A 14,372-nucleotide genomic window follows, 5' to 3' on the forward strand; every position below is an offset into this window, starting at 1 on the left:
TAATGAAACCTTATAAATTCCAGGTCTGCCAGTTCCTTCAAACAGGGGAAGCATTTTCCAATGTGTTAGATTAACACTGCAGTACCTATTATGCCTTTGCTTGTGTGCGGTTTATACAGATCTTTACCACAGCTCCAGTGCGCAGGAGCTACTTGTGTAATGCCTATGCTGAGAAAAACCGTCACGTGGGTTACCTCCGATTCTGACCAAACAATTCTGAAGATTTGTTTCAAGTGGTCTCTGATGAGGTTCACACTCCTTTGACCCTGAATCTGGGAGGGGAGCTCTTCTCCAGACACAAAATCAGAGTGGCCTGAAAGAATCTTGTCTTGTCTGGCAGCTAACGGTCTGAAGGGCTTAAATTTCGTGTAGTTTAGCGTACAAAAACATGGCACCACTCCCACGTGGAAGGCCTCCCACACACTTGCATGCCAACCCACGTGGTAGGTCAGCACCCACAGACAAGTGCTCTGTTACATCTAGTCTAGATGTTGAGTGGCAACCAGTTCAACATAGCATCTCCTCTGAAGGTGACTTGTTTTAATGGTGTTACAGCAGAGGTTCAGTAAGCACCGGCTACTGCGGAGAGGCTCTGGCAGCAGGGATTGCCTCAGGCTTCCCGAGGCCTGCCCAAGCCAAGGGCCGAGAGCTGCCATCGCACAGGCCCTGGCATCGCTCTGTTCTTGCCAGTGAAACAGGCAGGACTACGCTCTTACGCTCCCATTTCGGTATTATTTGCACTTCGTTATTTACAGAGAGTGTGACTGGAAGCCGTGATGAAGGTGCCATGAGGTGACAGGGCGGTGCCACCCGCGGCGCAGGCCCGGCCAGCGGTGCAGGGCAACACCGGCCCGCTCAGAAGGCGGCGCGGGCGGGGCCGTGCCCGCACCACCCGCGGTCCCTTCACCGCCGGCGGATATTTACTGCTCGTGTATTCACTTGCTGCCGTGCCCCGGCCCCGCCGGCCGACAGGAGCCCGCTCCCCGCTCCGCTGGCTGCCCCCTACCGCCGCCCCGCCGAGCGAAGCCCCGGGAGCCGCGGCACGGCCGGCGCCGCCGCTTTTCCTGCGCTACGGAGTTTCCGTAGCCGTGTCCTCCGCTGCCCCCGCGCGGCGCCCCCGGTTGCCAAGCGCGTTTCTATGAGCCGCCTATAAACAACATGGCGGCGGCGGCCCCTCTTCCTGCCCGCGGTCTGTAGGTGGCGCGGTGGCTGAGGGGGCGCAGCGGCGGCGGGGCCCGGCCGCGCCGGCCGCCTGCGCTGCTCCGCGTCCCGCGCTCCCCCTCCTTGCCGGGGCCGCGGCGGGGGCGGCAGGGCTGCGCTCCGCCCCACCCCACCCCACCCGCCGCGCCGTGCGGGGGCGTGCGAGCGCCCGGCGGCAGCCCGGCTGCTGCATTGCCGCGGCGGCCCGCAGCGGAGCGGAGAGCGGCGGCGGCTCCTCGGGGCGGCTCGGGGGCGGCGGGAGGGAGGAGTAGAGGGCGCGGGGGCTCGAGTGCCGGCGGGAGCTGCGGGGCGGCCGGGAGCGGGGCCATGTCGCTGCAGAGCCCGCCGGCGGGCGCGGCTGCCGCTGACCTGCCCCCCGGCCCCGGCGCGGGGCTCCCGGCGGGCGCGGAGCTGAAGCAGGGCAGCGCGGCGCCCCCGTCAGCCGAGGAGGGCGGCGAGGAGGAGGAGGAAGACGGGGAGAAAGACACGGAGCGAGAGAAACTGCCGCCCATCCCGTCGGCATCCAGCGCGGCTGCTGCCGGGGTAGGTGTCCTGCGGCCGCCGGTGGGGCCGGGCGACCCGCCAGCGCCCGGCCGGTGCCGCCCGGCGGCGGGGAGCCGCACCGGCTTTGCGGACCGCGCTGCCGTTTGCTGTGTTTAACGCTTCATTGGGGGGGGCCGCACCGTGTTCGTTTTCGTTCATGTCCTTTTCCCTTGAGAGGCTTTCATTCAGTTTTTTTTTAAAATAACAAGTGCATCTGTAAGCAGTGACATAATGAAGCTATAAATTCTTCCGTCTACTTATAGTTCTTTAACATTTCTCACCGGTCTGCGCCTCGGGGTTAGTCATGACTGAGGCTTTGCAGCGCCGAGCGCTCGTTGGGGGTTGTCGGGGGCGGGGGGGGGGTGTCGGCTCGTAGCAAGCCTGGCAGCAGCAGAGCCAGCTGGAAGGTACTTGTGTATTTTTAACTTTTTCTTACGAGATCTTTTCCGGTTTTTACTTTGCGTTGAAGCAAAGATGACAGAACGTTGCAAGAATCGATGGATGACTTAACACGGGTAAAAAATCTGTGGGAAGGATATTTGCCAGAATAATTTAATTTCAGAAACCTTGTGAGATTTTTAATTCTACTGAAGTTATGATCTCCTTTGTGCTGACCATACATTATTATGAAACATAAAATTTTCCTGGCATGAGTTGGGTACTTACATAGCTCAGCGTTAAAGCTTGCAGTGAGTTATTTCAGTCCAACAACAGAGCAAAAATTTCACCAATCCCGTAGTAAGTAATACGGTTATGAGGTTTTGATTCAACGGTTCTGATACGTAACTGACTTGCTAGAAATTATTTTACATAATTTGAATTTAAAAGATTGAGCATCTGATGTTTGACTGTCGTGAAATAATTGTAACATTAAATGAAGTAATGCAGGCAGACTACAAACTCCCATGTGCAATTCCAAAAGACTTTAAGCTTTGCAATTCTGTCAGAGTGTGGAAGAAGATGTGTGTTCTTGTGATACGGATTTGGTGGGAGAGGTCTGTACGGACAAGTGCCCAGGAGTTCTTTTTACCTTTGGAAATCCCTATTTCAGACTTTGAATGGCAAATGCTAGCCCCTTAGAATAAAAATACAAGTGCTGCTCTGAAGTTTGTCGGGCTTAGCTCAGCTAATGAAAAAGGTGCGCAACTGGGCAGCCATGCGGAATTCCCACCGCCTTGGAGCTGGATGTGCATTGTGTACTCCTGAACCGTTGCCCACAGGCCTGAGTTGGCTAAGTTGACCTGCTACAGATCTGGCTAGGTGTGACTGCTTATCAAATGCCTGTGGGATTTTGAATTTACAAAGAGCTGCATGTGGGTTTTAATATTATGTTACAGACAGTGAGTTTTGTGGACAGATGTAATGGACAGTTCCATAGCCCTGGATTTCTCTGTAACAGAATACAGAGAGAACGCAGGTATGCTTTTGTGAGGACCTTTATGAGTTGCTGTAAAGAAGATATCAAACCATTGGTCTGCTAAGCCCTAGTTGTGACCAGCCTACCAGGGCTTTGTGAAGTATGTTATGAGATTCATCATACGTAGCAATGCAAGTTCCTGTATTAAAAGTTCTGATTGAACACCAAAAAATGAACGTTACTTCATCAGATTCTCTCAAACACTTTTTAAAGAGAGAAGTGTGTTCTCAGCTTCCTCATTAAGCTAGGGAAGTTTGTAATACGGTGTGATGACAAAAGGGAGAACTTGCTGTCTCTTAAAAAAATATCTTTGCTTATTCTTGGGGGGTTTGCCATTAAAAATTACCTTCCTTTAAAAATACATGCCTGATACAAATACAGTGATATTCCAGATAACCTTAATTTTTGTATGCTCCCTGCCTATTATTTTTAATTTTATAGCCACCATATGATGACTATGGTGATATAGGTACTATACCTTGTTTCTGTATGAAGTGAGACTCAGATATCCATGTCTCAGAACATCTCCCCAGATTTTGTGTAATTGACATTTTCTCCAGCGCTTTAAAGATGCACCATAGATGTCTGCAACCGATGTGGCAAAGGTGAAGGTGACATGAAGGTGTGACACACCCTTTAAACAGTTTCCATTTTCCACAATAGCTGTGTAAAAGGTCAGAATTTTAGTAAGTCAGTAGATAACCATGGTATCCTTTTTCTCCTCTAGTGCTGAAAGATGTCTCATCTGCAGTTTAAACTGGTTGCAAGTTGGAATAAAGGGATGGTGTGACCATTGCTGTTGTCATTCATATCCTGGCTTTTCCTAGCCAAGGGCTGTGTGGAGTTGTGGAAGAATGGTTACTTTTTTTTTTCCCTTGTATTTCTGAGGAAAGTTGTGGAGATTAAATTAGTCCATGAATAAACTGACAAGGCACTGCAAGGAGTTCAGGGCCAAATGGTGATTAGAAATAATGCATAAGGGGTGATGGTTTGGAGGTCAGTGTTCAAATTCTAAAAAGAAGCTTGTGGGAAGCTAAATAACTTACCCCCTAGTAAGCAGGAACGAGTAGAGGCTTCTGTAATGCAAAACCAGTCCTATGTTATGGCTTTCAAGATAGGGATGGAAGGGAAAAGCCTACTTCTTGCGTAGGCTGTTTTATTGACAGCTGCCTTTAGGTAATCTGAGTATCTTCCATGTCTTCTTGCAAAGGCAAGAAAACCTTTTACTCCTTACTGGCCTTTGCTTGCCACATACACATGGGTCTTGAATGAGTTATGTTAGGGGTAAAGAGTAGGATTTTCAAGAAGTGAAGCATGTGCTCTTTGCAAACAGTTTGACTTTCACCATCTAATTTAACTTCAGAAATGAAAACCATAGATCTGTGAAGCATAATGCTAGTACCTTTCCAGTCTTATGGAGAACTTAATGCTTTGGAGAACTTCCATGAAGAAGCCAGCAGAGCAGAGTTGTCAGTTATTAATATGCTCCTCTTAAAAAAGAAGGATTAAAGATTACTTTGATCCACTTGCTCCCTCTAAGCATACTCATTCTTGTATGTAGGGTTTCAGTTTTCTGATGGCAGTATGTGTGTAGGCTCTTAGGCTCTAGAGGCTTGCTGACCTCCTACAAATTTTTCTAAGTATGACATGGTGCTGTACATTTGTCCTAGATTACTCTCCCAGGAGATGTCAGAGATCCTCGTTAATAAGTATGCAGTTTCCCAATATTCTCTAGGGATTTCCATTAAAGCCTTTGTCCATACATTTGTTTAATATTGTTGGAACTGCACTTGGAGCAGGATGATGGAGTTAAATAGCACGTGCATTTTTTATTCTGAGAGTGTCATTAAGAACATTTTAAAATAACTGTTCAACTGTACTGTTTCAGCGGTGTGGCTGGAGTGAAACCTAGAAAGCTGAGTCAATCAAAAAGGCTGTCACAGTAGTCTGTTTCATAAAAGCTTATCTTCTCAATTATCTGTGATAACTATTCTCTATTAATAGAGACTATTCCAAGCTCCAAAGGTTTTCTACCTAGAGCACACATTTTGTGACACAGCAGATTAACCTCAGATCTGGATTTGTTTAAAAGCCTGTTTGTCAGTTGATCATGTCTTGGCATGTTTGTTCAGGACCTGGTTTTCGCCAGCCATGTGCCAGGTGATTTTTAAGAAGCATCTTAGTGATATTTCAAAGGTGATAGAAAAAAAGAAAAAGGTAATGTGAAAATTCCAATGGTAACTACATTTTATTTTTGATTGTTTGTTGCATACCAGCAATTGGGAGCTAGAAATTGAAACTTTTAAAACCAGAAGGCTTGCTGATTGTGTAATTTGCTGAGTTTATAAGCCATGGGAAAATGGATGTTTGTGCCATAGTTATTTAGAATTCCTGACAGTGCACCAGCTTGCATATACTGTGGCATGGCAAGTTTATGGGCTGTGTTACAACCCTCCTGGTGGTATTTCAGGATGTTGTGGTGTAACTGAAGTGCTTTCCTCAGAACTCTGGCTGCATGTCTTAGTCCAAATTTACTACTCTTAAGGGGAAAAGGGAAATGTATGGGTTTAAAAAAATTGATGGGATATTATGTTAATTATTCTAGAATTTTTATTCTTGTTTGGGGAATTACAGTTTTGATTTGCATGAAAACATTTTTTTCTAACTGGGAGCATAGATACTAGATATCAAGCAAATGAATCTGTAGGTTAGTGTGAGGCTGAAAATTACGATGTGCAGGGAGAGTGTGTATATTTTCTGAAGTTGATCTACTTTGTCTGGTTTCAACTGATGACTTGGAGCTGAGATGGAAATTAAAAATCTCCATCATGCAACTTCTGTCCTCTTGGGCAAGCTGCTTAACTCATCTATGCTTTGCAGGTTGTCCAGAGTAAATAACTGTATCTACTAGCACTCCACATCAAACAGACTGACTGGAGCAATCCTTTGGAAGTCTGTTGTGTGATTTCACTTCTGTTCACTGTTAAAACACATTAGCACTCAACACTTCTTAGCAAAGGCTTATGCAGACAGACTCCTTGGTGGCAGCACATACAGGTACTCCAGCAGGTTTTTTTAACACAGTGTTAACAAATGTTTGTTGGCTATCCTTTCTTCACCAGGAGCAAATGCTGATGATTCTGAATCATTAGGGGCTTTTACCCAGGTAGCCACTGTTGAAAATGTATTAACATAGAATTTTTGGTCCCACATTTCAAGTCTTGGGAAATTTGTCTAAACTACTGCAGTATATTAGGGTTATTTGGAAAAAGGACTATGTGGCACTCATCTGTTTAAACTGAGCTGGATGTAGTGAGGAATATAAAAGCAGTTAGAAATCAGGATATGGACAGTTAGAACATTGTTGAAAGCATTCTAATCTTACTGTGTTTTTCTCGCAGTAATCCAAGGATATCTTCATACCCTGAAAATTAATACCTGAGTTTCTGAATGTAATGGAAAGGAATTTTATGGTATCTCCCCTGAATCAATTTGAAATAAACTTGCAGAATCATTATTTATGTCTTACTTGGGTATTACCACTCTGATTTCAAGATAAAAGGTATTTAAGTACTCTGTGTAATACCTCATAAGTAAGATTACACTTGCAGTAATGTATTAGCCCTTTATAGCTTGCTGTCATCTTAATTACAGGGGTTGGAGAGAGGAGCCAAAAATCAGTTTTCTACTTTCAGCAATTTCATCACAACTATCAACCAAAAGAAAGAAGGCATCGGAAACAGAAATTCACCTACGCAACTTGTTATGCCCAACATCAAAAATGGTAAGAGAATAAAAGCCCTGTGTTACTTAGTTACCAATTTAAGAAGGTGCTCGGTGTTCTGCCAGTATTTGTATTGTGGTAGTGCCAGAAAATCTAGAAACCTAGATTTCATTAAATTATGCTATGCTGTACATTGTACAAGCAGTGACATACATGATAATCCATCCTCTGCAGAGGTTAAGTCAACAGAGACGAGTTGGATAAGAAAAACAAATAGTCTTGGAGAATGAAATAATAATCTGAAGTTTTAAAGGAAGTTACAGATTGAGTAGTCCATCTGCAGATACTGTTTGTCTAATTGCAGTCAGATGGCAGCTTCTCTAGAAATTGTGTCAGAACTTTGTGGAGAAAATGTTTCTATCTCCATCTGAAGGATGACAAGCATAGTGCTTTTAAAGGAGACAGATGCTGAGAGTTGCTGGGTTTTTTGAGTGAAGATGAAGGCCAGTGATGACACGCAATAAAATTCACAGACAAAGATTGGTCAGTTCTGAAGAGCTTTAAAGGTGAGAGGAAAGGTGGTTGTGGTATGTTAAGGTAAAGATAGGGAAAAGATAGAAAGTGGACTTGTGTATTCAGTATGGTAGGCTAGAATTGTGAAGCCTGATGAGATGGTTCATCACAGACCTGAAATTTTTATTAGATTGTTGGGCTAGGATATGGAATTTTCATAATTTGGGACTTCTGATAAAAGGCTGTTCAAACATTTGTCAGGTTTGTATTGATCTTGCCTATGAGCAGTTCCCTCTCAGCCTTATTCTGTGATTCAGTAAGTCTTTATAGCACTCAATGAATTTAAAGCTAGGAAGAAAGAGACTGTATTAAATAAGAGATCTCAGTAGGGTGAGTTTGAAACAAAACTGCTGACAGGTATTGTCAGTCTTAAATTTGTGTAGAGAAAGATGGCTTATACCTTGCAGGACTGGATTCTTACTAAAATAATCTTTGTATCCTTGCAAGCTATTCTGCAAAAGTAAAAGTCACTCTCAGTGATGTTCACTCTCATGTGCCTCAGTTCTTGCTGCACATGATACTGTCCCAGTAGTAATTACTGCCTCATAAGTGCTTAGTGGTTAATTTTCACCACATTAAGGCATGGCAGTATTTATTACAGTCAAGGATATATTCTTGAAATAGAGCTCAATGTGTAAAATTCAGCAGATATTCTAGTAGTTTCAGGATAACCAACCTATGTAAAACCAGATAATTTTTACTAACAGTCCAAGGTGCACTCAAAATTTTTTGAGGAAGTAGAAGTATTCTATGAAAAAAATCATCAAAAAAAATATCAAAATAATCATTGAAACAAACTTCTCATTTAAAAAGGCTTCTTTTGCTATTCTAGAATTCAGGAATGAGGCTGGTTTTGTGGGTTTTCTTTATCTATACACATATTCAGAGAAATAGCATGTGTGTGTATGTGTGCTTATACTGGTAATACTTCAGGCCTGAGTTCAAAGACTGCTGTTGAAAAACAGAAGCATGGAAGAGGTAATGCTGGTAAATACAGCACGAGAGCTAGGGTGATGTTTGCTATGTAGCTACCACAGAGATTAAATTTATATAACAAGTCTTCTAATGCAACAATGATCTAGTATGAAATCTAGATATGAACTAGATTGTTCTAGTTCTTCTATAATGTTACAAATATAGCTAAGATTTGTTTGCTTTACCTACTTCGAAAATTTTTATCTGCTAGTAGCCATGTTGGTCATAACTGCTGTTCTAAATTCATTCACACTAAATTTCCTTGTACTAGTCAATTCTGCTTCGTATCAATGAGATTTTCTTCCTCAAAGTTTTTGATCATTCCCTAAGCAGTCATGCATTGCTGAGTCTTTGTTTGATGTAACTGGGCAAACAGCCAGAAATGATTGCTTTTTCTTGTCTTGTAATAATGTGTTATTGCTGCTTATCAACTCAATGCATAAAGTTTCAAGTTTCTCCTCAATGGAACTCAAGTGAGAGATCTTAATTAATATTTTTAAATGTCAGATGAACAAATACATCTATTTACAAATAAACTTGAATTATGGCAAAACATACTGAAGTTGACAGTATTTATTAAACATGTTATTAAACCCCAGTTTTAGTATATCTAATTTAACCTACATATATTTCAAAGAAAACTGCATCACTGACAGGGTGCAAGTTACCAGCTTAGCACCTGCAGCCTCAATTTACTGAAATGAGAAACAGCTTCTGTCAGCAGCTGTCTCTTCTACAGATGTGGAGAGAATATTTTCCTCATTTCAGTGTATTCAGCTGGTTATAATTCAATGTTTAATCCATTTCAAACTGAGAAGACAGAATGAGAGCTAAATGAAAGTGACTTGTCTTTCTCAGAGTATAAAAATAAGACATAGTCTTAGTTTCTTTTAGGTCAGGCCATCTTGCTTTCAGAGAATGATGTGCAATAGCAGAGCACTTGCCTGGCAGCATTGTTTGGCACCTTGGCTTGAGTTGAATTGATTTAATATGTATGTGTCCACTTTGGTTTTTTTTAATTACTGCTCTTCTCTTTCAATAGCTTTAAATTTCAGCCCTGAGAGTGGGCAAGATTCCATATCTGTAATCAATGCCATACTCGGGGAGCAGGGGGCTTGAGGGCAGCTCTGATCTATTATCATCTGGTGAGTGGTGGCTGAGTTAAGTCACAATGACAGCGTCTCTGTCATTAGCATGAGTGTAAAGAATCTGCCTTTGGGTTTTGGGGATTTTGTTAGCATTTGTTTCCCTGCTGTGACAAATGGAGTAGGCAGCTGAATAGTGATACTACTTTGATGTTTAGTTAATTTTAAAAAACAACTCTTGGAAAAGGCCTAGAGGGCTCCTGGAAAATTCATACAGGGTTTTGGTTTAATATGTTTGACTTCTGAGGACACTTTCTTTATATAGTGTCTTTTATCCCAAACATGTCATAATTTATATAGATGCTTTTAAAAACATGCAGTATACATCAGACTAAAAAAGCATTTTAAGGATATTTGAGAAGACACTGTCAGTAAAATGGATGTTCGTGTGTACTGCATTGGAATAATTTTTTTTCATTATTTTGGTGTGTTTACCTTGGCCAGCTGCCAGACACCCACCCAGCTGCTCTATCACACTGCCTCTCCTCAACAGGACACGGAAAGAAAAATGAGATGAAAAAGCTCATGGGTTGAGGTAAAGGCAAGGTGTCCACTTTCCAGTTACCATCACAGGCAAAACAGACTTGGCTTGAGGATATTAATTTATTGCCCATTAAAAAAAACCCAAAACCTAACACCTTTCCCCTGCCCCCCTTCTTCCCAGGCTCAACTTCGCTTCCTTGTTGCCCACCCTTGGACTTCTGTCCCCCAGGCGGTGCAGGGGGTGAGGAGTGAGGGTGGTAGGCCACTCACAACATTTGTCTCTGGTATTCCTTCCTCCTGGTGCTGTTACCCTGCTCCAGCACAGGGTCTCTCCCACCAGATGCAGTCTTTCACAAATTTCTCCAACATCGGTCCTTCCTGTGAGTTGCAGTTCTTCACGAACTGCTCCGACGTGGCCCGTGCCGCAGGGTGCAGCCCTTCAGGAAGGGGCTGCTCCAGCATGGGTCCCCCACAGGCCCCAGTTCCTGCTAGCAGCCTGTGTGGGCACGGGCTCGCCACGGGCCACAGGGTGGGTATCTGCTCCGCCGTGGGCTGCAGGGGGGCAATCTGCTTCACCGTGGGCTTCTCCGTGGGCCGCCAGGGAATCTCTGCTCCGGTGCCTGGAGCACCTCCTCCACCTTCTCCACTGACCTTAGGGCCTGCAGGGTGGTTTCTCCCTCTCTCCCCCCTTTCTTAATTTAAAAATCTCTCTCAGCCGCTATGCGGTTTTTTACCCTTTTTTAAACATATCATCACAGAAGTGCTGTCTTGGCTTTGGCCAGTGGTGGGTCTGTTTCGGAGCTGGCTGTACCTGACACAGAGGCAGCCCCATCTCATCTCACAGAGGCCACCCCAGCAGCCACCCCTGCTGCAGAGCCTTGCCACGTAAACACAGCTCAACACTCTGGAACCAGGGAGAAAGTAAGGAGCAGAATAGGAAGGCCTTGTTAAAGCACTACTATCTGTACTTAGAATAGGCAGCCAAATTTATTGAAAAGAAATGTTTAAAGATGCTGCTGTTTCAGCTGTAATTCTCTGCAAGACAGAAAACTTGCATTTTTCATTTAATTTATTGGTGAGATTCTTTTAGGAGGCTATAGATGATCCACAGACAGCTTTTAGCTAAAAATTATGTATCATAGTGTAGAAAAATTGAATGAAGACTTGTCCTTGTATGTCAGAAAACAGTTGGACTTTGGTGTGGTTGTGCTTGAGATTTTTATTGGGTAAAGGGAACATCAGTGTTACAGTTTGTATATTACGGAATTTACATCATATGCTGTAAATACAATAATGGGCAACACTACTATTTATGGCTAATAGCTACCAGTCATGGACTGCTCAGTTTCTCTTTCAAACAGCAAATAGAACAGGATCATTCTGTGTAATTGTAATTCCATGACATCCTGTGATTTTTTTTTTTTTTTTTTTTTTTGTAGTAATTATGTTCTAACTTGCTTAGCTTGAGTTCCTTATAGGTTCAGGTAGATGTGATGTTCAGAATAGGCACTTTGTTTATGCATCTGACTTCAGAAGGCACTTGGCTTAATGTTCAGAAGGTTGAGCATCTACAGCTACAATAAATTTAATGAAAATACTGCAGCACTCATTTCTTGTGTGGTGTGAATAATGCTGTGTGTATACCATTGTGTGATACAATACCAGCGTGACTTACGTAAGTACAGTGGTTTGCTATTTTCCCTAAGAATGAGTTGGAACACAGGTCACCAGGTTGGGGTTTTCTTGGTTGGATGGGCTTTTTGGGTGTTGGTTTTTTGGGTGTGTTTGCCAGCAGCATGTCAGCAATTCAGTTGTGAGAATCTGTCTTGTTTTTTCCTTTGTTTCTGTAATAGCCAATCATTTGTTTGCAACTTGGTCCAGAAGCTCGTTTATAAAATGGTAGCAACTGCCTTCTTTCAGAAGGTGTTAGATAGGAGACGGGCTGGCCAGTTTTCTCACTCAACTGGCAGGAGGCAGCACTTCATTCACAAAGACATAGTTATGAACTCAGGATACAGTTTTTTGTTTCTAGGGTTTTATTTCCCTTTAATTAGTTGAAGTTTCCATCATGTCTGGGATGAGCATGTGGTAAGAAAAGTACTGGGATGAATAGGGGTTTAAAGATGTAGAATCAACCAGTGTGACTTTCCTTTTTTATTTTTCCCCCTAGGTCCTACATACCTGTATTTCACGAGCTAAATGTTTATGTATATTGTATATGATTACATTGTGTTTATTGTTCTTTGCATTTTTTTAAGTGAGGGACCTACCACCTATTTGTCTCGATGTACGACAAAAGCAGCGCATCTCTATAGATACACTACCCCAAGAACTGAAAGCACCAATTCCTCCTGAACCTTCCCTTCCCATCCGAACCAAAACAGTGAAAGATTTTCAGTAAGTTACACTGAGGTTTCTAAAAGTGTACTTTCTTTCTTTGGACTTTTTTCATTTTGTCCTAATTCATACATCTCAAATAAGGAAACAGTTCAGTAAGACTGACAAGTAGTTAGTCTGGTTGTGATGGTGGGATCGATAACTTTGTTACTGTGAAAATGATCAAAATACTTTCTCTAGCTTGAAGTGATGTTCTGTTCAAGAAATGGCAAAGCTTGTACTTCAGAGTTAGAAATTCAGCTTCTGACATTCAGTGGATGTTTAGTCTGGGGGGAAAAAAATGTATGGCTTATTGTAGGCTGGAAAATCCCTTTCAATCTTAGCTATTTTGTTTGTATTGCCAATTATGGGGTGTCCTGTCCATTGAGGTATTGGGCATTCTCAGTCTTGTGTGCACACCAGACACTTACATGTGTAACATCATGTTTGAGGACCTGGAGTGGTGATTATGTGGACTACACTATTTCTGACTTCGTCCAAAAGTGCCTTTCTTCATGCATTATGTTAGAGAGTGTTGATTTTCAATATTAGTTTTATGGCAAAAACTTACTACTTTTTTCATGTATCCTTGCTGCTTATGTGACCAAAATTTTAAGCAGTGTAAGTGTAAGCTATTCTAGCACTTCTGAAAGGCACGATGCTTTAAGTTTGTCTAAGTAAAAGTAAAAGCTAAGATCAGAGTCTGCGTAGTCAGTATTTATGTTGCTGCCCCATAAAACTGATTTTCACATCAATTCTACTTCTAGATAAGTGTGTTGTGTTCCACTTCTGTTTTTGCAGATCAGTACAGACCCTTAATCAGAACTGTATCTGCATTAGATTTCTTCCAGCACTGTTATGATACTCGGCACACAATGCTTGATTGACTTAGCTAGGCTAGCAGAAGTTCCCAGGGAAACCACCTGAATTGTTTTTAAGTAGTATAGCCCATTTCCTTGATGTCAGGTCTGCATCACAGAGTTTTGCCGGCTTTACTTTGTTCACTGTAGGGACAAGGCAATAGGGAATATTTTTCCTCTGCTTAACATAGCTATGGTCCTCAGAATTGTGATATTGGCACTGCTATTTGAGGAAGTGGTATAATTTTGTGGGAAAACTAATGATATAAGGCTGTTATAGACCCCCTAAACTGGGGGACTCTGCCTGCAATACGTGAACATATATTGGCATAGTATTTCTGTAGTGTGGATGTGTTCTTAGGGGGGTATTACTAATTCATTGGAAGCATGGGGTGGGGTTTTTTTGTTTTTTTCAGCCTTAGCACCTACAGAGCGGCATTATGCTGCTGTAATACCCTGAAGTGTTTTACAGTAGGGTAATCTCGGTCAGGAAATAGGGAAAAGTATTCCTAGGAAGAAGCCTGATTCTTCTGTTTCTCAAACAGATGGGGGGGAAAAAAAATCACAGTTGCTCCAAGTCATGTGAGCATGTACTCTTCATTGCTCTTTTCTGTATTTGAAATTTTTGGCGTTCAGTAAGGACAAGGAATGCTTTTTGATTAATCAGTGTGTGTATTTGGTGGAAAAGGAAATGTATAAAAAAGAATTGGACAAGAGGTGATCCTTTGTTGGTATTCAGGTGATCTGAAGAGCTGAAATCTTTTCCATATTCAGATTTTTGTATCTATTGATTGCTCTGCCTACTTAAGTAATTATAAAGATTTTTTATTCTTTCAAGTATAGTATAAAAAAGTCATTAGCATTTTCAGTATGTCTTACTGATAACGTCTTAAAAATAGCTAGTGCAGAGAAATTATCTGGGGTGGTGCGAACTGGGATTTGTATCACCAGCATTGTAGATAACCAAAATAAAATTCTGCTTCAGAGGTTGGTTGGTTTTTTTGTTGTTTGTTTTCAGTGTGTGATATTATACAAAATTTCATATACAGTTACTTGCTTTAAGGTCCAAGGACTTT

General features: G+C 42.6%; 1 protein-coding gene across 2 annotated transcripts in view; it reads left to right on the top strand.

Moving 5' to 3' along the window:
• Nucleotides 1-1,209: 1,209 nt before the first annotated feature.
• The window catches only part of HECTD2 (HECT domain E3 ubiquitin protein ligase 2), a 40,752-nt gene continuing 27,589 nt past the window's right edge, over nt 1,210-14,372 (top strand). The window contains exons 1-3 of one of the 2 annotated variants that reach the window (XM_055817046.1): nt 1,210-1,743; nt 6,815-6,944; nt 12,319-12,457. In XM_055817046.1, the coding sequence (XP_055673021.1) occupies nt 1,528-1,743; nt 6,815-6,944; nt 12,319-12,457 (485 nt within the window). In that variant the 5' untranslated portion in view covers nt 1,210-1,527. Of the gene's footprint in view, nt 1,744-6,589; nt 6,723-6,814; nt 6,945-12,318; nt 12,458-14,372 lie in introns of those variants that run through there. The other variant, XM_055817049.1, reaches the window with a different exon arrangement.

Source organism: Falco peregrinus, chromosome 1, assembly GCF_023634155.1.
Source record: "Falco peregrinus isolate bFalPer1 chromosome 1, bFalPer1.pri, whole genome shotgun sequence".
NCBI lineage: Eukaryota > Metazoa > Chordata > Aves > Falconiformes > Falconidae > Falco > Falco peregrinus.